This window comes from Neolamprologus brichardi, chromosome 13 (genome assembly GCF_056152115.1).
Source record: "Neolamprologus brichardi isolate AB-2024 chromosome 13, ASM5615211v1, whole genome shotgun sequence".
NCBI lineage: Eukaryota > Metazoa > Chordata > Actinopteri > Cichliformes > Cichlidae > Neolamprologus > Neolamprologus brichardi.
Genome location: NC_142116.1, coordinates 22,596,736 through 22,620,738, shown reverse-complemented (window position 1 = coordinate 22,620,738; position 24,003 = coordinate 22,596,736). Strand labels below are relative to the sequence as shown.

At 42.3% G+C, this 24,003-nt stretch overlaps 3 protein-coding genes across 6 annotated transcripts in view; 1 reads left to right on the top strand and 2 right to left on the bottom strand.

Annotated features, from left to right (window-relative positions):
• Window positions 1–5,240: 5,240 nt before the first annotated feature.
• On the bottom strand, window positions 5,241–7,799 carry ntpcr (nucleoside-triphosphatase, cancer-related). Its single transcript, XM_006807673.3, has 5 exons — window positions 7,716–7,799; window positions 7,159–7,321; window positions 6,967–7,072; window positions 6,124–6,339; window positions 5,241–5,620 (listed from the first exon to the last, which is right to left on the bottom strand). Exons 1-5 carry the CDS (start codon window positions 7,747–7,749, stop codon window positions 5,543–5,545), a joined length of 597 nt encoding a protein of 198 aa, XP_006807736.1. The 5' UTR covers window positions 7,750–7,799; the 3' UTR covers window positions 5,241–5,542.
• Window positions 7,800–8,938: 1,139 nt separating this feature from the next.
• map10 (microtubule associated protein 10) lies at window positions 8,939–11,668 on the bottom strand. Its single transcript, XM_087850316.1, has one exon. It carries the CDS (start codon window positions 11,576–11,578, stop codon window positions 9,095–9,097), a length of 2,484 nt encoding a protein of 827 aa, XP_087706442.1. The 5' UTR covers window positions 11,579–11,668; the 3' UTR covers window positions 8,939–9,094.
• A 532-nt stretch (window positions 11,669–12,200) lies between these two features.
• sipa1l2a (signal-induced proliferation-associated 1like 2, genome duplicate a) overlaps window positions 12,201–24,003 on the top strand; it is an 80,104-nt gene continuing 68,301 nt past the window's right edge. For 2 of the 4 annotated variants that reach the window (XM_006807670.3, XM_006807668.3), the window contains exon 1: window positions 12,201–12,361. The gene's annotated coding sequence lies outside the window, so the exon portion shown is untranslated. The remainder of the gene's footprint in view (window positions 12,362–24,003) is intronic. The other 2 variants (XM_006807671.3, XM_006807669.3) reach the window with 1 other exon arrangement.

Below are 24,003 nucleotides of genomic sequence, written 5' to 3'. Positions count from 1 at the left end.
CTTGCTGTGGTTGTGATTAAAAGAAATCATTTCTAAGACAGTTTTGCTGAAAATTTCTGTTGCTGGAGCTTTGTTGTCATCTCGGGAGGCTTTGAAGAGAAAAGGGATTAGATGAATAGAGAGATTAAAGGCCAAGCTAGGCTAAAATTACCCTCACATCATTAGTCTTATTTTTGCATATGTAAACCTGACATCATTTAGAAGCACCAGATCCAGGAACTCTGCAGACATGGCTGCATAATTAGTCATGCATAAAGCATTTGCAACACTGTTTAGCATTACAAAATATCTACTGATTCCCTAAAAGATGCCTCAAACAGATGGCTTAGAACACAGAGTGCGCATGAAAATACACTGAAAACTGCAAAGTCAAAAAATATCTTAAAATGCTAATTATTTCCATGTGTGATGACCTATAGGACCTACATAAGTATGAGCATGGGCTGTGTTTGATCTATTAGAGCAGCTCATATCAGCTGAGATGCAAATGCTGTGTCTGAAATTTTAATTTCAAATTTGAAAGTCCTCACACTTCATGCAAAGGCTAAAAATTGCTGAACTGTTAATTCAAGTGGAAGAGACTACCATGGCCGAACTGTTTTTGGGAGCAGTTTAAGCTGTGGAAACATTAGCTGAGCTGAGCTTGAAGTCTCTGTCCTTGATAATTTTCAACATGCACTAGTTACATGCAGACCTTCATAACATACTATGATTGTACCATTAGGCCTGCACATACACATTAAACTATGTCATTTTACCCTGCAACCACTAAATAAAATTTGTGTTGAGTAACACTATCACTGACTTTAACCCCCCCCCCCCCCCCCCCCCCCCCCCCCCCCACACACACACACACACACAAAACAAAACAGTTGTGAACTTTTAAGTCAGACCATGCTGCCAAAAGTCACAGTGTGGTCTTGGCACATACCTATGCATACACACATGCACAGAGCAGCTACAGTAGCGTGTGCAATGGAAAAAAGTTTGAACAGTTTTGCATTTGTGGTGTAAATTTGTCAGAAGCACCCAACAGAGGCATTAATCACAGCAGGTCGACAATCTGTGAATCATTATCCACACGCTGTAGAGATGAATACCTCTTGACTCGACCCTTTCAATATCCTGCAAAGCGCTCCATATATTTGTTCAGTTTATGTAACGCTGCGATAATCTATATGTCATTAGAGCACTCTGCGGTGAAGGAGTTAATGATCCACAGTGACATTCTTGATATGGCATAAAGCTGCTGCATGTACATATGGCAGCTATTTTCTTGATGTACACTGAGTAGAAACGTTTGAGGGTTTTACTCTCTATATATATTTTTTCTCTTTTGTAAAGTTTTGGAATGACGGACACATCAGCTCAGCGGCCCTGAGGGGAGCAATACCAGCCAATCAATGGCTCACCATAACCCAGATCATTGTGTCCTCTTTGCCCTCTGACCTTACATATCATCCACTGACAGCTCCTGCTCCTTCCACAGCTCCTAGGGGCTATTTTAACCCTCCTCTGAAGACACAGTGATGCTTCTGGAGGCTTCGAGTTTAGGATCATGTAGCGGAGCAATGGATACCAACTCACACCCATGCACCTCCGCTCTTTGTTTGATACGTTTCCTCTATCTAACCACTAGATACTGACCACAAGATATATCCAACCCAGCTGATGCAAAACTGGCCATGTTCCTCTTACAGGATGTATGACTCCTCACACATGACACATTCCCACAGGAAATAGGTTAGTGGTTTCTCTTGAACAACACAGAATTGTTACGATGAAATAAATATACAGCTGTGCAACCCATTGTATGAATAGTAAAGGGGAAAATGTGCATTTCTGAGATCGTGGAAAGAATTATTTATGCTATTATTTCATGTTTTCTTTTATATTTGTCTTTCATTCTGTAAAGTGAGCTTTTGCAGGAAAGGTATGCTGGCAGCTCAGGCACAGGCTTTGAAATCCAACACTGTCTGCCTCCAGCAGTCCCGGGGAGCCCATGAAGGTGAGGTAATGGGAAGAATGGTTTAGGAGCTATCTGCGGTGGGCAGCAGGGTGGAATAGTGGTTAGGAGCCCGGATCAAACAGCGTAATATCCACTGCTTTTGGATCCTTTCTGACATTAACTGCCCACCTGTCAGGACCCGCAGACTTTTGCCATGCTTATTAGCACAGTGAGGTGTGGACTGACTCAGGATTTTTTTTTACCACTATGTGGTGTGGGGACCCTGGACTTGGATTACCCATTGTGACTTGGATTACTGCTGGGTTTAAGGCATTATACACAGACACAATAGCTTTTTGGTATTATCCATCCCGCCACAATACAAGGCTGTGGAGATTGATAGAACAGTAGCAGTAGTAATAAAGTATTTTCAGTAGTTAGTGTGTGTGGATTTTTACACAAATCTCTAATCAGTCTAATGATAATCCCCATGCAGCTGAGTTATAGCACCTAAGGCTCCTCACTCGTGGCAGAAGTAGAAACTAATTTTAAAGAAGTCCACTTCTGCTATCTGTGCACAGAGCCTTTCAGGTTTATTTGGCTAAACAACCGACTGAGTGAACTGCATGGCACAGATATTCGTGGAGCCTGTTTGGCCGTTGCTATGTGAATATTTGGCTTGTTAATGAGCGCGCTGCCAGAAGGCTTTCTGCAAGGTGAATTAAAGCTCGGAAGGGGGGGGCAGGCAAAACCTAGTGGCAAAAAAACCCAGAGAAAAATATTTAAGCTCACATACCCAGGCTATACTGACAAATGACCTTGATTTAAGGGGAGTATTGCTAAGTACTTACCATGTGCAGGCTTTGGCACAGAGAAATCTGACATCACAGATGTTAAGAAGCTTTAGCCTCAAATCTTACAATAAATCATAGTCATCTTGGGAAATAAAGAGTGAATTTGAGATCTGTTTTTTGTTTTCTTTTTTTGGGAGAAAGTTGGACTTGTTGTTTATCTCCCACATGGTCTTTGAACAATATGTTAGATTCTTATCAGTAGTGCTTGGCCTTTTGGCCAAGGGCTTCTCGGACAATATATCATACATCCCCCGCCTCTACAGCTGTCAATGTGCCTCCTGGGCTGGTGCCACATAGTGCAATAAGTGGGGAGAAATTTCTTCATCTAAGCCCCCAGCTCCCCGCCACTCTCACTCACACAGCCCCAACCCTTCCCTCCAACCAGAAAGCGCCCTTTTGTCCTGGATTGTTTGTAAGCTCTTTGCATTTCTGTGCCCTCCGTGTGCTGGATAAAGGGTGGAGGGTGTCACACAGACATCTGTCACAGAGATATGGTGAGAATGCATCTCTGCGATATGGATATTAGTTCACTTCATATTCATTCAAATTGTTCTACAGGGTGGGCCATTTATATGGATACACCGTAATAACATGGGAATGGAATTGTATATGAACAAAATCGTGGTGTTTACAGAAAACCACAATAACCATATATTATAACATTACCATAAGACTGGGAACAAAACATAGTTGGTTTGTGTGTGTGTATTTTGACACATTTTACCCTTATACATAGTCATACATTGGAGTTACATTCACACAGAACATATTGATCCTGTTATTGGGTGATTTGCGATCTTTATTGTTGAGTACTTTCAGCTCTTCCAACCATTCCATCATTATTTTAAACCATCAACTTTACCAAAATATCTATTTTACCATTTATTCACTGCTTTAACCGAGTTATCACTACTGTGCCTTGCATTCACTTCATTGTTTGCACTGCTTATCCATTTTTAGCTCTGTATTCATGCTCTTGCGCTCTCAGCACATGGCGTTCAGGTGTTACAGCTGAGCTTTGTTAAAGCAACCCACAGTCTTTCTGTGCTTTCCCTGCCAGCAAGTGCCCCCGGCTGGGAATCACTTCTGTCAATGATATGCCCACAACATGACAGTTTGGACAGCATGGTTGCTAATTACATCATAACGCATCGAATGCATCCACACACACCCTTGATATGGTACAACTGGCAAGGCCTTGGCTACTGTTACATAACCCATCTGCTGTCTTGCTGCAGGGTGCTGACAATCACCTTCCAGTCAGGAGAGCCGCCTCCCTCGGCGCTACGCTTTGCCTTGCCCTGCCCTGAACCGCACCGTCCACTCTGCAGCAGCTACAGCAACATCATGTTGCCATGTTAGCTGAAAGATGCGACCAGTGAAATGTTGACTTTGAAGCCGTTTCCGCGACTGCTGCTGGTGCCAGCGGATCCAGCCGTACGTCAGCGGAGCCCACAAAACAGATGCTGGCGCAGCAGCGTGTCTGACGCACATCACAGCTGGCAGCTCTTTCTGCAGCCAGCCTGACAGGTTACATCAGTTATACAAGCGTTGTTTTTATTTTATTTTTTTTAAAAGGGGGGGGGGAAAAGTATTTTCACTTTGAAACGACCCAAAGATGCTTTGGTTTTGAGACAAACAGCTTTGCCAGAGGGTTTCTATTAAAAACCTTTATGCGACTGCCAGACTGTGGAGCTCACGCAGAGAGAGGGAGAGATTCCACTTGCAGCGAGCTGATGCAAACGATCAGCAAACTCGGGAACTTCGAATGTACTTGAGCTACTTCACCTCACTCATAGCCACTGGCACAGCTCATCAAATTTTTTAATATCTGTTTACTTGTAATCAAAATATGCATTTTACCTTTGCAAGCCTTCATAAACCACTTTGAAGCTTTTTTGTGAAAGCATGCCAACATCTCAAAAACCTTAAATCCACTGATGCTGTTTATCCTTCACTTTAATCTGACTACGCACTGATATTGATGAATATCTCATGACCGAGTGTGGAATCCACGCAAAGTGCAACATACTTATTTGCGCCGGAGAACACGAAAACACTTGCCAGTAAAAAAATGAACAATAAATACTCGAGAAAAACAAACTGTTTATTTTAAAATTATTTTCTGTTCACATTAGACGATGAATAAACCATGAAAGGATGGGCTGCATCGTTAAATATTGATCGACTTTCAATGAGAACAGCCTCAGGTTGATGAGACAAACGGAGGCTCGCATAGCAAAGAGCTAAATGAGTCAACAGGGGCACGGCTTCGTTCGCCCCTTTATTAAAAACGGCAGCACCACCTGACTTTGTGGGGAAAATAAAAATTAGATTTTGTACTAACAGAAGAAAAATGCCTTCTGATGTCTCTATAAATCAGTTAAACAATAAAGACCTGTTTTTGAGGCTTTGACGTATTCACCCAGAAACTGGGTGTCTTCCATCTCACAATCAATTATTCAGCATGCACACCAGTCTGAGGCTGTATGAGAAAGGGAAAAAAAAATTAATTGTGTACATAAATAAATGCATGCGACACACCAACTCCCCCAGCAGCCAGGGATGCCTCTAAGCTTAGGTCGCAACCCCAGTTGCAAAGCGCGGGTAGATTCTTATAATCGTCTCTGGCTGTTTGAACTGTTCCAGCGCTGACACTTAGAAAACTTGTAGTCAGCAAAGAGCCACACGCGAGCTGCAGGGTTTTTTCCTTTTTAGTGGCTCCATACGAAGCTCAATATTAGGCTTTCGACTTTAAACATTCCTGCAGTGTCTCTAAGATGTCTTGTAGAATAGCATTTCTGTTCTCCTTAGACACCTAAATGGGAAAAAGAAACAAGTAAACAAAGAATTTAGAAAGTGTTTGTAGCCTGTGTGAGCAGAATATACAGCCATGCATTAAATACAAAGATTAATATGAAATAAATATAGAATATAATGTCCAATGCCTAATCTGACCTCCTGTAATACAAGTAAAATTACCAATGGTATGTCTTTAAAAAAAGGTTCATTCTGCCTCATGTAATAACTCCCCCAGCATGAGAGGGAGTACAGTGAGTAGTTTGCATGACAAAATCCATAACTGAGTCTTCCGTGATGAATTATTTTGACATTTGAGACCTCCCTTTGTTGTTAAATCAGTCACGCATGATTTAGAGTTAATCCTGCCGTAGAGGAGGGATAATGCAGGGCATGGCCCCTGAATGTTAGTGAACAGACTGCTTCCTAAGGCCAAGTGGATGCAGCCTAAGCAGAATCCTATAGCTATCAAAATCTGTTTTAAAATAGCAGGGAAAGCATACTGGGATTATTTATACTCACAGTGAACACCTTGACGTCCCTCCTGTTCCGCACCTCTTCGACCAGCCCGAGGGGTTTACCTTTAGGGATGGGGATGGTGCCCAGGATGGTGCAGGAAGAGCTATCTAAGGTCTGTCTCACTGCCCTGATGAAAGACTGGCTGAAGAGCTCCATTTTCCCAATCTCATCAATGACAAACACCTTCCTGCTGCTGCTGCTTCCATCCGCCGAACCAATCTGGAGATGAACGATGCAGACATTAAATGGAGTAGTGGGGCTCAAGCTAACAATTACTTTGTCATCAATTGATCTTTAATTATAATGTCAGCAAATCCTTTGGTCTGTAAAACACCAGAAAAAAAGAAAAGAGAAATTTCCTAGTTGCTTAAAATCAAGCACAATCCATCTGAGGAGATATCTATTCATTTAAGCCCTAAAGACTATTTTGGATGCTTAGTTTGGTTAGTTAAGGGAAACATCTCCCTCATCGTTTTAATATTTCACGTATGACTGACACCGAAAGCGTTTTGCGTGACGCTACACTGCAGATCTGCTGTGATTACAGAGAGAGTGAGATGAAAGTGAACCACGCGCTGTCGAGGCACAGACATCTTTCTTTACAGCGCATGTGTAGGCGTCACTCCAGGTTCACTTTACATGCCGGATTAATCACGGTCAGTGACAGCCAGACGGCACCACGAACACTAAAAATGTCACTGTGGAATTTACGTGTTTGCAAGCTTCCAATTATTCCATCAGTTTTCAGGAAAAAAATCAAAGTGGAGTTGAGAAGGGAGTCTTTCGCTTGCTGTGATCTACTGATGAGGGTGGCTTTTAAAAAAAGCCCATGTGCTGCTTACTTACATTTCTGAAGAGGGGGAGAGACAGATTTTCAAATGAAGGCAAGTCGACCACATACTGGCCAACTGTGTACTCCCGCCTGCCGTGAGGCTGGCTGTCTCTACTGTCTCTGCAAGTTGAAAAAGACATGAATCAAAACAAAGTGAGAAAAAGAGAGCAGGCAGTTTGAGCGAGATTGCATGACAACACCGCTACCTGATTCTGGACAGGTGGCCCCTCGCTCCTGTCAGGGTGACCACATCAAAGCCGACTCTCCGGCCTCCTTCCCTGACCTCCTCCGTGTAAAAGCCTTCAACTCCCACTCCTGATGACACTAAAGCCTCGCAGGCTTTCTGGACCAGGGTGGTTTTCCCCACACCTGAAAGCAAAACAGACAAACTGTCAAACAACTGAAATATCACCGTTTCAAGCTGAGGGATCCTGCCTAAGTATTACTATGGTAAATCAATGTATTTAATCCTTACAGCTCTCAGAGGTAGCATAATATATTCATGTAAATCATCAATTGCGTCACTCCATCGTTATAATAATACTAAGAATAATAAACACAAACTAAACTAAACAAAAAAAGGCTGAAACGTTAATTGGGTTTGTTACCCGAATAAGAGTAACTGGAACAAGCTAACCTTCATTCAAATCAACGTTAAGACAGACTTTTTCTTCGCTGGGACTTAAAACAACTGACTGACCGCTTTAGATTTACAGCGACTTTAGCTTCAGCAGCGCTGGGTGCACTCACTGCTGACTGTTACCTGGAGGTCCTGTCAGAAATACGTGCTTGAACATTGTGGTTTCCACCGTCCAACGTGTTCCTGCAGCGCTTCCGGACACAGAGTTGACGCATGCGCAGTAAGAGGTAAAACTTAGGACGGCACATTTAACGATTTTTTACATTTTTTTTTTTTTTTTTTTTTTAAAAAAACCAAATCATCTGTAAAAGACAGGTTAAATGGGTACATTTATATATATAAAAAGTTTGCCATAAACAACTTATTTTTCTTTAAAAAATAAAACTTGGGTTTTATACAACTTTAATATAGAGTTTAACAATTTAATGTGAAAGAACAATAAATTGAAGAGGTCAAACAAATGTAGTGGATCAACAAGTCCAACATTTCCAAGTAAAAGTTAGTGAAGTATACGGTTGAATAAAACTAACATTTTCCGAATTATTAAGGTGCAGCTGGTTAACTCTTTTATGCAAGATGCCTTGTATGAAATGCCAAGTCTAAAATGTGATATAGATTACTATTTGTTTGAACTTGTGTTGCATTTATTTGCCTTTGTATTCATTCCCCTATTGATAACGTTCCAATTTTTCAGTTTTATCCATTGCAAAGTTACTAGTTTAAGTATGCATTCATGTGTTTGTGATTATCTTCAGATATGTTAGGACAGCCATTTCAATTGTGGATCTGACAACAATGAATTAATATTTAAAAATTTGACTTCACAACACACTTTGACAGCCTGCCATCTGAACACAAAAACAGAAACACATAATGAAATGTAGAAAGAAAATATTGAAATAAACCAACTTCTAAATAGGATGACACATACAAAGAAAAATAATAGTTAAATACGTATGAACAAAGAAATTTAAACAGATAGTAATTTAAAAGACATAATTGAAAGTGGTATAAGGTTGTATCATGCGTGATAATTTATTTATCTGTATACATATAAATATTATTTCCATACAGTCTTTGTTTTCCTTGTCAAATAATATGAGGGCGTAAATGGAAAGTAGCAGGTGGAATTTAAAGGAAATGCCCTGAAATCAGGAGCTGCTACAGGACCTGGAGATTTTCAGCTTGTGACTAAATCTGCTGATTTGGCGCTTTTATGCTAAATGATTTGCATAAATGGCACGCTTATTGAGATTTTTCATCCTCTTATATGTTATCTAAAGACTCATGGCCCAAAGCTTAATGCAATTATCTAGTAGCTCCAGTATTAACTGAGTGATTAAGATAAAAAATGATTGCAAAATTTCCAAAAACGTCTTTATTCAAGAGCATTTGCAGACATTAAGAAAAGGAATTGGATATACAAGTTGATTTCTTTGCTACATACAATACTACAATTCTTGATGTTACCATAGGGTATATTTATATGCTTTTTTTCCCCTTTACATAGTGTACCCAGGGAGTTTGCTGGCCACTAGCTCAGAGATATGCTGATACTCTTTCCTGAAATCCAGAGATCCCAGTTCATCCTCCAGTTCCTCTACCTCCTGGGGTTCAACGGAGGACACAGAGTCTGCAGACAATCCTCGAATGGGGATGCTGTGGTTGGCTAACGCGCTCTTCTGACCTCTCGATGACATCAAACTCTCAGTGCAGGAAGTTATTTCCACTCTGCCACTCGCTGACATCTGCTTTCTACTTTGCAGGGAGGCTGACCTGTCTCTGTCACACTCATCAGAGGAACAGCTGAGGGCAGAGGTTTGGGTACGAGGTCGGATGATGTGTGTACCCCTCAGAGTATGCTTTGGAGAGCTGGGGGCTTTGATGGGCACAGGAAGGGGGACTGATCTTCTCTGGACGATGTCGGATTCCGAATCAGAGTTCCAAAAGCGAACTGGAGACTTTGGAGTCTTTGCTCTGGAGGACTCGGGGCTGCTCAAAGGGTCAGGAGAGTAGGCATCACTAGGCTCGAGACTGTTAAAGTCATCAACATAGTCTGCTTCCTCATTTCCATCCCTGCTGGAGTCTGAAAATGAAGACTTTGAGCTGCTGCGTCTGCGGCTTCTTGAAGATTCAATTTTATCTCCACGCCTGTCAGATTCAGACTGTGATTGATCTGATTCACTGTGATGCTCGCTCTTGTCTTTGCTTTGGGGAACACTGTCGGTATCCACGCTGGGGATGTGAATACATTTCGAGACTCTTTCAGAAAGAAGAGACTTTTCTGAAGTTGTCGGAGAGCCTCTGCATTGTTTACCCTCAACTTTCACATGCTGTTTTTTCTGTTTTAGTGTGACTGTTTCCTGTAGCGCAGAATCCCGGCTGATGCTCTGCATCACCGTCTCAATATTTTCATTAAAATCAGAGCTCCTCTTTATTACAGACTTCCTTTTTCCAGACTTAATGGTTTTATGACCTAACCCAGTCTTTTCGTTTACTTGTGTTTTATTCTGTTTTAACTCCTCACATTCACGACGGTTTACTCTGAGAGGAGAAATCTGCTTCAGCCTTAGATTAAACGTTTTAGTTGTTCCACACACAAGCTTCTTCCTGGGTGATTTACATGAGCTTTTACTCTCAAGCAACATATTTTCTTTTTTGTCCTTTAGTTTTACAGAATCAGGTCTAACTATATGTGTGGAAACATTTCTGGGGGAATGAAAGCGTCTCAGATGAGGAAAAGTTTCCTGTTTGGTTTTCTTCATAGATTTGGTTTGTGCCTTCTGTGGTGTGTTTTTAGCTGAAAGCTCTGCAGAAGCAGGCCTGTATATCCAAGCTAGACTGGGGTGAACAGTTAAAGGCTGGTTGCTGTTTAGCTGTGACAGTTCAACGAGCAGAGCGTTTAGCAAAGGCATCCGCTGTAAGGCTTCCCCGAGGACATTTGGAGGCATTGTGCTTGTTTGTTGCTTTCTTATTTTCGCATCGTGTCTCACTTCTGAATGCATCGCTGGAGAACTTGGACTTTCCACTTCCTTTTCATCCACTTCGTCCTCTGAACGTGAATCTTCAAAAACAGGAGCTTCTGAATCCAGAGTCCATGATTTGTAATCACCTTGTTCATTTACTCCTTTTTCCTCTGCAGAATAGTAAAGATGTGGGGGACAGAATACAGTTAAATCCTCCTCAGAATCATTTTCAGCTTGGTCTTGTGGTCTGTGTTCAGTACCATCAAACACGTCATCGTCTTCCTCCTCCTTTCTATCTTTACTTAACAAAACTTCTGCATTTACCTCCGCTTTGCTTTGGGCTTTTCCGCTACACTGTGGGGTTGGTGAGCAGACATTTCCAGAGTCAGGAGGCTGCGATGTAGACTTGTTTGTCTCCTTGACATGTTCTTGTGCTTGCTGCCCTCCAGACACTCTCTCCCTCTCTGTGATGTGTGGCAGCAGACTCGCTCCTAGACATAACAGTTTATAACTCAGGGACATTGCTCCGACTTTCTCCCCCGCGAGGTTGCATATAGAGACAACAAGCCCCCTTTCTATGTGATAGGAGGGACTAGAAACCCCCCGTTCAGTCACATCCTGCCTGATTCTGTCCATCGCTTTAGCCAGTGATATCAGACAGGAGCCGACTAACTTGGGACTCTCCTCTGTAACATCCAGCACCATACCATACAGCGGGGTGTTGGACAGCTGTACGTGCAGTGAGTTTAAGTCCATTTTGAAGAAACAACACTTTCCTCTGTTAAAGGCGAACATTCCAGGTTTCTCCTTTTCATTGTGCCCGGGGTTGTTACTGCTCCCGCTGATCTGCTGCTGTTGCTGCTGTGACTGATAAATTAGCAGCGTCGGAAAGTTCAGGAGTGTGACTCCCAGAGCCAACTCGTTAAGGATTTTACAAATTTTCTCTACTCGAATGTATTCCACTAAAAGCTCCAATGAAAACAGAGTCTCTGGATTATCGCTGTTTGGTTGTCCCGACATTCCGAAAGCTGTTTGGCCACAGAGAACTAAAGGGCTAACTATCAAGATGTCAGATAATCCGCTAACAAGCGCTTTTAGCTTCCATCGGCTTCCATGGAAACATCTGTCGCGAGGGTTTTACGTCAGAGCGCGAGATTTGTGGGAAATGATGTTTCTCTACATACGACGCGGACTTAATTAATTAGCCAGTCGACAATTTCGGGGGAGGTGGGTTTTTTGCGCGTTTTATTTATTTATTTTAGCTATTACTTAAATTTGTTGCGCTTGTTCACAAGTTTAAATCGAGAAGCATAGAAAGCACAAAAACCGATAGACGCGGAAAGAAAAGCGATATTCAGGTAGTTCGAGGGAGTAACTTTCCTGCAGTTCACCAGATGGTGCCACTGTGGGGCTTATTGGACTTATACCCTAAAATAGACTTGTGGCAAATAGCAACAAGGCCACCAGACTTAGTTTGCAGGACAGTTTCATTAGACGCCTTTAGGTTCTTGTGGAGGGTTAGGGTTAGGGTTTATCTGGTAGTCTTCCTTCAATATTAACCTACAAACCTATATGTATAGGTCATCACAGGAGAGCGGAGTAGCGGTGGGCGGAGCCTCGCTGCGTGTCGTCATCACGCAGAAAGGTGCTGGATGGGTATCGCTATGGTCCGTGCTACTTCAGTCTGCCGGAGACTGAAAGGGGGAGATGTGAGAGCGACTACGGCAGCTTCAGCTGGCTTTACCTTTTACGGATAACTAACGCCGTTAACAACCGGGACAGGACACCGGCTCGGATTTGAAGGTAAGGCCTGCACGCCCTTTTTCGTTCTACCTCTGAAGGTAGCAACAAAGTAAAAAAGTGAAGCTGGGGAACTAAAAGCGGGGAGCGCTGCACACGGGCAGAGTGGCAGAGGCGTACAAACTCAGCTGGCACGTCGATGGTAATGGTTAACACAAAGGATAAAGTTGATTTCAAGCACCGATGGTGGTGCAGTCCGAGCGAGGGGTGGAGGTTATGATGTTTCAGGAGTGGACTTTATGTATATATATATATAACCTATATTTGTCTCTCTTCCTTATGACTTATGCTGCTGGTCAGTTTAACTGGATTCCTGTTTGTTTACTCAGGGCATTGCAAGCTTTACAAATAAAGCCGTTTCAATGTAAAACATCTTTATTTTAACATTCTTGGAGACAGAGTGCAAGCTTCTTATTTCGGTGTGATTTTGAAGGAACTGTGTGTTTGATAACGTTTACTTATGGTAGTGGTGATGGTTTGTGATGGGGGACGTGGGGGCACAGTGGACTGGAGTATTTTTGAATGAATCTGTTTTGAGTGGCGTGCTTCCATTAAAACGGTGGGGGGCGATAAAGGCAGCTTTGTCCAACTGGCCGTGTGTAATAAAGCCTTCACTTGCTTACCAGCCCATATGCTCTCACCAACCATATTTAATATTTTCCTCTGAGAACCTGAGTGGGATATGTTTTTTTATGTAAACAATTTGCTGTTGTGTTTTGTGTCCTTTTTGTGGTTTTACTTTGCAGCAGTTTGTTATTAAGAGCAGACAAAAGACAGTTCCCCCCTCCAACAGTCCCGGTTGTTTGGTTTCTTCATAAATAATATCTGGCAGCCAGCTTCTACACAGCATATACAATCTTGTTTGGTTGCTGGCCGCTTCTGTGACCTATTCAACATACACTGCACTGTATACTCCACTGGGAAAGTAAGTCCAGTGTTGTTTGTCCTTAAGCACCGTATCCTTCCTGCAGGAAGTTGAGCCTCCACGGTAACTAAATCCCCAATAAAGGGAAATAAATAGGCCCAATTCTCTGCTGATGGCAGGCTACAGATACGACTAGGTGCTAGGAGTGTAAATCCTGAGTTTCTATTGCTTAATTTACAGTCCTCTGCATGCTTTTCCTTTTGTCTTTGCAGCTTACATCTGACCACATCAAGCATACATAGTTCTCTGCTCCCGGAGCACTTAAAATCAATAAGGCACCATTATTTTTCACGGGGTTTTGAGTCTGGGAAAGATTAGTTTTCCAGGGGATTTGCCGAACTAAGTAGGCAGAGAAGTGTTTTAAGATGGTATGTTCATGGCCTGCTTTAATGTTTAACTTTTTTTTTTCTTTCCTTTTAACACTAAAAATGCTTGGTTTAACTGCAGCTGTCATAGGTCTGCATGTTAGGGAAGCAACCTGAATGGGTGCAAAGATGTCTGTAATGATGTGTGGAATATTAAGCAATATTGTGCACAATAGTCAATTGTTATTATTCTTTGTACATAATGGAACCCTAATCCCTTTTATCTTCTCATTCTCGCTATCATCATGCGCATATTTCTATTAGGCTACCTTTCTAGGTTGGATTAATGTCTTTTGTCTTTTGTTAATTTCTGGCTGCTGAGTTTTACATTTGAAAGTTACATTGTAGAAGCAAATGTAGGGTTTCAGATGATAAAAGATTAAAGATAATGTAGATGAGATTAAGGGTCCTGGGTACCCCATCTCACCCCCTGTCATTGGCACACTCCTGGAGCAAGACTTGCTCAGCAGCCACAATAATGACAGTGCCGTGGTAACTCCTTCAATCTTAATTTGAATAGGGATCTGTTGTGTTCTGCCATCAATAGGTTGCTGAGAGGGCCCCAAAGAAGAAATATGTGCTCATCTATTTCTAACAGCGCCTTCTGCATGACTAACCAGACAATGGGTAATTGAGCCAGATAGATATGTCTTTCAAAATAAAGTTATGTGCGCAGCTGAACAATAAGGCACCTGTCAGGTCTGGCAGAGAAACGGCTTCCTGTGACATGCCCGTGGGCCATATCCAGTTGTTATCATTGCAGAGCTGTTTAGGATGTCTTCCGGGCTACTGGGCCTGGAGACGCCTAACTAGAATTACAGCCATTATCCTTGGGTTGTGTCACAGAAATTGTCTGTGAAGATGTTACTGTAACACATCGATTATTTAACAGTGTTGGCGGTTATCAGTCTTCTCACATCAGTCGCTTGCTTGGGATGTTTCTTTTCTTTCTTTTGTTTCTGTTCCCACGGTGCTTTCCTACCAGCATGCTGACAAGTCATAATTTGGAAAACAGCAGAAGTGAAACAAAACTGCTAAAGGTCTTGGGTTTAAGCCAGGGTTTTGTTTTTTTTAATAATGATGATGCATTTCTCGCCATTGAAGGATTCTCTTGCAACCATTTCCAACCAGTCCCACACCCCTTTCATGTGATGAGGATCAGAAACCTCGTCTGGTGCGTGCTGGCTGGCTGGCTAGCTGGCTAGCTAGGAGTCACAATGGGTCTCCCCAACCAAATCCTGTTGCTTCAAAACCAACCAACCAGCAGACAGGGGATCACATGCTGCCTGCTCATGTTGTGAGAGCCACTCTTTCTCTCCACCTTTTTTGCCAGCCTTTGTTTTGATTGCGGTCTGGATTTATGGAAGGATTTAAGTCAACTCACCGCTGTCAGGACAGCATAGATGAAGTCATTAGGATAATGTTGTTGTCATTTTTTGTGAATTTAGTCTTTGCTCCACTTGGGGTCTGTTTGTGATGGATGTGGGTGATTCACTAAGCACTGTTCATAATGTGCCCAGAGTAGACAAAAGCTTCCTTTTTAATTTGGGATTATGGAATTTATATCGCTGATGATCGGGTAAAAGCACCAGAACTATCATCAGTACCCCTCATTTATCTGGTAAACAATAAACCTTCCACATGGTTCTCAGAGGAGTATTGAGATATCTTGTTCTCGCTGCTGATCAGCATGGTGATTTTCCTATTGGGTTATTCATCAATTTTGTCTGCACTGTACACAGTATGGTTTCTTAATGTGCAATCATTGTAATAGTATTAAGGTGCTAATTTTCTTGCTTAGTCACTGGTTTGTGCCAGTATTCATCTCAGGAAATCACTGTGAGAACAGGCCTCCCTAGTTCCATATTTCCACTCCTTATGCAAGATGGACAATTCAGACGTTATGGCTTGTGGTTTGTATCCTGGGAACATGGTAACAGCCTTGATGTCTGGGACATGTATCCTTTGTTAATCTTTGTTGACCTTACTTTGGCATCTGATAGCGTCAGCAGGAGTGAAGGATGCTATACGATGTTTTGAAGCTCCTTGGCTCTAAGTCAGACAGTGACTAAGGAATGGTATGTTGTATTTTTATATGCTTAACACATTGCTGTTGCTTGTCATGAAGACCAGCTTAACCAGCGTTGACCTCACCGTTTTACATGACCCCCACATAATTTTCAAAACCAGGCTGTATCCTGTTTGCAGGACAGACAGATGTGATGTTGACTACATGGCAGTGGTTTACAGACAGCAGACTGTACAACAATGCTTTGTCTGAAAGAAAATTGTTAATTGTCCATATGCCAGACAGAATTGTGAAATATGGGGCTTCTTGGTCTCGGTGAGACTGCCTGTTTAAATAAAAGACTTTAATAATTTAATGTAGAAGGAATATCATTGTCATTCCCTCACCTCAAATCACAGGTTTATCCATACAGTCAGTATGGTGTGAGGGTTGTTGTTTCACCAGACTCATATTTAACATTGACTTTTTAAAAACTAAAATTAAAAAAGTCCCGTATATTATAGATTTGTAGCTGAGAAGCATGTGGGCGAATGCTTCTTCCTGCCCCAATGAGCTATGCTCACACCCACTGTGTTTGTACCATAAAGGCTGGAGAAATGCCAGTGAAAGTTATTTATGTGCTTTGTCTAAATGTTTTGTCGCTGGTCTGCAATGGAGAGGATAAGTCCTGGCTAGTCACTGACTTGATGGGAGCCAAGACCGGCAGTGACCCATAGGTTAAGTCAGTCTGTGTTTCCCCCGACAGGCCCGCACAATCGGGACAGCTGACCTCTGTTGTTGCAGCCAGCCCACTTTGGAAGATAAGGAGGATTTGGTGCCCCTGTGCATACCTCCTCCCTACCGTAGTGGAAAAGAATAGCCCTGTTTAAGTAAATGGACATGACTGGGTGAGGATGATGCAGACAGAGTCCAGACAGGATGTCATCTCTGTACACTTTTCTATCAGCGTGTCTTCGTCTGTTTATTGGAACCTCAGTATATCACATGTGTCACACACAGGAAGTGGAACCGGTTACTTGTTAGGAATGTTGCTTTTACTCTGTTTGATTAAATGTGTGTCTAATTTGATTGGATCACAAATTGGTTGTAGTGTTTTCACCTGTGTCTGTCATGTGTCATTTGACTACTTCTAATAGAAAGTCAAAGGCCCCCGTAAACAGTTAAACCTATCATCAGTCAAATTTGATTGGCAGAGACCAATCAACTGCCGTGATATGCAAGTAAGGCTTATTCCAACTGTAGGAAAGATGCATATGATTTTGTATTTAGTGCTGTCCACTTGGAATCTGATCTCTCTCTCTCTTGCATGCACACACACCTATTGTATCAGCCCAGAGATCCAGAATCAGTGTTTCCCTGTTGTTTTCCCATATTACTCAAGACATTGTGTTTTCCCTGATACAAATGTATATAATAGTCATCATGTTATTCCTTGAAAGTACAGAAAACTGCTCCTGTAGTCTTAAAATGTGGGCCAAAGTGACACAAAGCCCTCCCGTGCATGCATCGGTGTCCTTGACTGTCAGATCGACCTGGGATAAGCTAAGGCATTTTAAGCGTTAAAAGTGCACGACTGGTTTCTGATAGAGGATGATTGTAATTAACAACTGAAATGGAGCAGATCCGTGACAGATGTGCCATAAAGTGCTCGGGCTTTAGTGTGTGTGTGTGTGTGGGTGTATCACTGGGGCATTGCTGCTGGGGCCAGTATCCTTCACTTAACCTCGTGAGCACACTGCAGTGCTTCTACACTGTTGAGCACAAGGTTATGACAAAAATCATTAAAATCTACATTGGTAGGAGGATGGCTTCAATGAATATCGCACTGTAGAGCTTAAGCGGTAACAAAAGGCTCAAGTTTTAATATTAGATATGTCTAGACAGCGGTGCAGAATTTTAACTCCTTTGCGCTATATGATGGGATTATTTTGTTTGATTGTTTTGCTGTGTGTTGCCCTTTTGTGCCTTGTTTGCAGAGTGGTATATGCAGGATTTCTGTTGTGTATCAGCCTTTTTCAAAAGGAAGGAACTTTCTCCTAAACAGCCCTTTGTCAATTGTGAGAAAGTGTTGCTTTTTTTTTTTTTTGCTTTTTATAGCCGGTTCCTTTCATGTTCCCAGCTCAATGACATGAGACAAATTAGAAAGTCTCGTCATGGTCTGTAGCCTGTCATTGTGTTTTTAAAAGTACTGATGAGACATATTGGGAGGAGGATGTTATTCTTGTTTGTGCTTCCACTGCTCCATAAATCAGATGATAATGAGTTTAGCTACCCTGGGAATCACCAAACCTAAAACAAATGTGGCCATTTGTGCTTTTATTGTCACTGCGAATTTTGAAGTGGTGTGATGCAATGCGTTATTGTGACTGTGTAATTTCTTTCGACTCAAGCGCAAAGCTATTAAAATCTTAAGTGTTGGCTCGAAGAGGTCAGAGCTGTTCTCCCAAGCTCCATTTGGTGCACATAAACATCATAGTGTCTACAAAATCCTTTAAATATAAATATTTGGTTTCTTGGAGTTCAGTTTAGCTACTTTCTCATTCATGCGTGATTAAACTGGGACATTACTGTGAAGCTTTTTTTTTTATTTTTTATTTTTTTTAAAGAAAGTCATTTACTGAAGCACAGAAATGGCTGTACGTGATGTTGCCTTTGGCCTATTCTTGTAAGTTGGTATAGTCTGAATATTTTAGACAAGCCTGAGATAATACAGGGAAACCTTTTACACAAAGTAGATGGGAAGGCTAAAGCGGAAAGAAGCTCAACAGTCAGCTTGGCCTTTCCTTGTTCTTGGGGCAGAAGCAGCAGCGGTATGATGTGTTTAAGGAGCACCGGCCCAGCCAAGCAGATCTAATATGCTAGAACATTATAGTCCATCTCTTTTTTTCCCCTTCCTATTTCTTTCTTTGTCTAGCCCTGCTTCCATGGGATTTGTAGAGATTATTGATGGAGGATAATGATCTTGAGTGACAGTGGCCTGATTTTCTTTTTCCCTTTTTCTTTCTTCTGTAATCGCACTGTTTGTCACTGTGAAGGAGCTCAACTGCCCCCTCCTCCTCCTCTGCAGCGGAGTGTATTGAAAGCTGCTGTGGATGTTTGGAGGTTAGCCACAGGGGGTGGCAAGATGCAGAATGCAGAGCTAGAGGGAAAGCACTGAGTGCTAGTCTTTATATGGGTTTACTGCCTTTAAAAGAAGAGGAAAATAAGATTACATAACACAATCAGGACAAACAGTGTCCCAGACAGTATGCTAGGACCCTGACAGGAGATTTGTGTATTTGTAATTCTTACATAGCTCCACAGCTGTGTGTTCATTCAGTGCTTACCTTCCCCAGGCCATGTTTACTGGAAGCCTTTGGAAGCTCTCTGAAATGTAAACAGGACTGTAGGGCCACAGGCAGTTCAGCGCTAAGCTGCATGAGCTCGAGCCAAAACACAACGAACCAATGAACACACAAATGCTAGATGCACAGCCAGGTGCTGTATATCTGACCGCAGGAGCAGCTGTATAATTACATTGTTCTCATCTGTCTCAAGATGATCTGTGTTTGGGAAGAAAACACAGATACCAAAGGACAGAGGTCAGAGGAAGCTGCCAACCTTTGATGGATAGTTTGTAGTGCATTTACTTCAATATCCTCACAGAAAGCTAAGCTAGCTACACGGCTAGTCATCAGGTCACACACGCAGATCTCTCAGGTGATGACATTTGACATATCCTGGGGGTGCATAACGAGAGAAATTAGTGTCAGTTAATTATTTCCTGTCATTTTGCTTAATTTCCACTGAAAGGTGGTCTGAGCCCGGGGGTCCCTGAGGAGAGGTCTTGCTTTTCCCTTTCCTCACACAGAGATGTTTTCTTGTTTAGTCAATGCTTACTTGTTTGTTATATATTTGCTGTTGTCCTGCAGAATAGACAACATGCCCATGGCAAGGTGGTGTACAGTAAGGCCTCATTCAACAAGGATTATGTGTGAAAATTGTCTGCTCTTCTTATGCATATGAGCTTGCTCTTTCTTTGTATAGGCTTCAAATTTTCACTGGAATCTCCACAGTTGTTGTTTGGGAAAGAGACTGAATGAAGGAACAAAGGGAATAAAAAAACAACAACAAGATATTTATTTGCACAGATTTATACAAAGACAAATATATTGTGCACATTCTTTCACAGTACATTATATTATACACATGGGAGCCAGATCAGCGATGACAGAGTAATCATTACAAATGACAAAGGTTCCATACTATCAGGCTAGTGTAACAACTGTGAGGGTCTTCTGTGACCTTAATCCCATGTGAATTTGCGACATCCATAATTTGTAAAGTAAAAATCCCCTGCCCTGCTACCAACCACATCCAAACAATGTAATAATGTCAGTGGTGCAAATCAGTACCTTTTTATTATTGCTTTCTCTCTTTTTGCCGTGTGTGTGTATGTGTTCTCAGCATCTTTCTTCGGCCTGTTTCCATCTTTTAAAGGCTGCACTGGCTTTTTGAGTGCACATTCACATTCACGGGGCTCAGGTTGTTACACAGCATGGAGACCCATTCGCAGAAAGAGCCCGCTCAAATCCATTAGAAGAGCGAAATCTCAAAGGATGATGAAATGGATGTGAGGCAGCATGCGGTAAGGAACATTTAGCTGTCTTTCTTCAGTACGCTCAACATTTATTCTGACATCATATCCAATGGGTAATGTCTGTTAATTCCAGTAAAACATAAAGACCACTATCCCGTATGAATGTGGTGCACGAAATATAGACGTGGGATTTGTCATTTCAAAATCAAATGAGCTCCCCCGGTCGTACAAATTCTGTGGGAATAGGGCTATCAGTGCTGAAAAGAAGCATGATAGGATTTTGCCCCAGGAGTCTCATTGTGGGCTGTGCTTATTATTGATTTAATATTGAACCGAATAGTGTTAGTGTCTGTGGTTTCTCGGGGATGATAGTAATGCTAAGAAATCAAATATTTCAAGGTCAGATGCAAACGTTACCCAACAGACTCCAACAAAGTGCTAAAGTATGTGTATCTCTTATTAACCAGGCAGATTTGGTGTGTAGGAACAGCTTGTGGGAGTCATTCATCTTATCAGCCCTTGCTGGAAATAGTCCAGCAATCTACCAAAAATAAAAGCAAGGCTTTCCTCTGTTCCACTGAGTCGGTGTAACTTATACTGATGCCAGCGCCTGGTGATTTCTCCAAATGCTGCCATCTTGGTGACATTCTTGGGAGCCTGCTGCAGTTTAGAGATAAGGAAGTGAGGAATAAGAAAATCTGTGTTTATTTTTGAAGCCGCTGTAAAGTCTGTCCAGTGCTGTGATTAAGGACAGTCACCTTCCTGTGCGCAATCTTCATCTTGTGACTGATCTCTGCACGAGTGAGGTCAAGTACATTAAAGACTCTAGCTCCGGCTCTGTGTATGTCAATCCGAAATTGCATAAATATTGATGTCAAAAGACTTTTACGTGCATTCGCTAGCGGAAGAGAAGCTGCGGTGTGGGGTAGAATCGTACTCCTTATGACTGTTGGGATTTTATTTCCACTCTCTGTTCACTCCCTCCCCTCCTTCATAAGGGCACCTCATCAGATCGTTGGCCTCAATCTGTTCTGAAGCTCAAAGGTCACTCAATCACCAAGGACCCACACGTCAGGTCCTATCAGTAAACTTGGCTCCTGGTAGGAGGAATTAATTCATCTATTTTCATCTCCCTGGACACTTTTCTTCATTTACCATTCAAAAAAAAAAAAAAAAAAAAAAAGCAGACTGTGTGGAAGCTGAATAAAGCAAAAGCAATAATTTTCCCAACCTCCTCTCCACACTTTTTGTTTTTAACGTTTTATAAGATATGTGAACATATCAATTCAGACAATCAGTAGAGGTTGATGATGGCTTGCAAAAACGATATGTAGATATGCGCTGTAGTGCGTTTTTCATCACTCAGACTAAAGGAAGGACTGATTTGGTTTGGTTAAAGATCAAGGTGTCTGTGACCTCATGCACATCCTTTCTTGAGAACACAATAAAGCCTGAGGGGATTTCGTGATGCTTCGCTGTTTTAAAATAAAAATGTTTTTGCCCATAAGTCAAGAGTTCATTTACTGATTGTGACAAAAGCGCTCTCACGTGTCTAATAGGATAAGATGATGAAGTGATGACATTTTATTAAAGTCAGACATGCGTGGATCCGACCTGCTGGTTTCACTGGTTAGTTAAAGTATACGACATCTAGGCATTAATTGTTTACGGCAGCTGACTCCCGTCTAAATCAGTGAGATCAAGCGTGGTGCTGACAGGCGGCAGAAAAGAGCGTAACAGATTTAGAGCAAAGTAATTCCCCTCGAGTATGGTAAGGTGTGCACAGTATTAAAGACAAAGTGCAGAGGCATGATGCGACAAAGATGCATTTTTGCAAATTTATGCAAAGGTGTGAGCGTGTGGGTGGCTTTTCTTTTTTTTGACACACTTGTAGCCACCACACCTCCCTTAAACACACCCACCGCATGCCATGCCAGCTGCAGCTGTTGTGCCTCAATGCTAGAGATGTACAAAATTCCTCTCCCTCTGCAATTAGAGCTGGAGATTGCTGAATAGCACACATTGCAATGTCCTAAAATTGCTCTCGGTCTCCTTTCTTGCTCCCGAGAACTCTGAGTAAATAGAAAGCGATGAGAGCGAATCGCGAATAAACTGGCCCCGTCTGCCTCCGAGTTGACAGATTGTGTTTTGTGCGAGCTGCTCCTTGTGATGTGCCGTTACCCCGGTTAAAGAAACCAAAGGGTGGAAAAAGGCCTCATTGATAGGGTGGGTTTCTCATGCCTGACTGGGAATGTTCGCTTTCCACAGAGTCAAGTGGTGCATTGTGATCTCAACCAAAGAAATGCAAATATATAGAACAGATGTACTACTTCTTTTCTTCCTCCCCCGTTTGTCGGCAGGAGTAATCTCTCACTGTGGTGGAAATTGTGTTGGGTGCACTCTGGGTGCAAGACTAAAGTGTTAACAAGGGAAAAGCCATGTCACCCTGGCACATGTGATGGCTGCCTGCCTTTCAGGGCCTTTTCTCAATAAGGCTAGATGCTCAGGAGAGATAAATGGAGGCTTTTGTGGCCTTTGCCAGAGGGAGAACTGCACAATGCAGGACACACACAGAGCGAGGTCTTTTCCAGAGAAAATGGTTAAAAGCAGCATTTCTACAGTCCCTCCTCCTTTCCCTCGCTTTCACTCACTCCTTCACTTTTCTCATGTCTCTCGCTCTTACCCGCTCACTCTCCAAATCTTTTCCTCCTCCGTGAGAACTGAACCTTGCTCCCATAATGTTTCCATAAACGGGCTGAGGGAATGGAAATAACTCGGACCATTTCCCATCTCCTCCTTCTATCCATCCTCCCCCCACTTGCAGTCTCTTTACAGGGCTGTGGACAGTACCTAAACACACTGCCTTTAATGATACAGAGTGTTTTACACAGCTCCGAGCACTCGCAGAGTGCACCTCGTACACCCTGGTCTTTGTAGCCTTAATATAGCTGTGCTACTGCTGCTTCATCAGACATTACCAGGCCCCTCCACTAACAGGACTGCTTTGAACAGGATGGAGGTCAAATTGGTCTTCTGCCTGAGATTTGAAGTACCACTGCACAGCCAGGAGACACTGCCTCTGAATTACAAGCTATTGTGCTCCTCTTCCACTATTACCTATCATCTTTTCTTATTCAGGGTCTCTCTGCCTTCTTTCATTCTTGCTTTTTCAAGTTATTTTTTACTTTTTGATACAGTCATTATTTCCCATGCCCACTCTGCCCATTCTTATTTGTCCTGTCTCATTATCTTTTATTGTCTTAACTGTCACAATGTTGCTGTCTGGTGTTTTACATGTAGATTTGCATGTCGGTTGTTGCCTGCATCTACAGGCCATCCTGCCAGCGCAGGGCAACCTCTCATGTGGGTGGCTGTCCTGGGAACAGATGTTTTTGGTGCCACTTGTAGGGGGAAAAGCTTTGAAAGCGACTCCATAAAAGAGATGCCAGCTGCATGACAAACTAGGGCCGCCTCGTCCTCAGGAATTCTATCAGAGCCATTTCTCTCTGAGCCCTGGAAACACTGCCTGTTGAGAATAAGCAGAGTTCTCACTTAATCAGCCTGTTCCCTTTGGATAACTTCATTAATTACAGAAGGAAGTTGTTCTGCTGGAACATATGCTCCAGATGGCCACAGACTTCACTTTTATAAAAAAAAAAAAAAGTTAATCTTTTATTTCTTAGTTTAGTAGTTAGATTATCTTACATGTTTCTTTCTTTCCACTCTCGTTGGTAGTAGACTTTCATT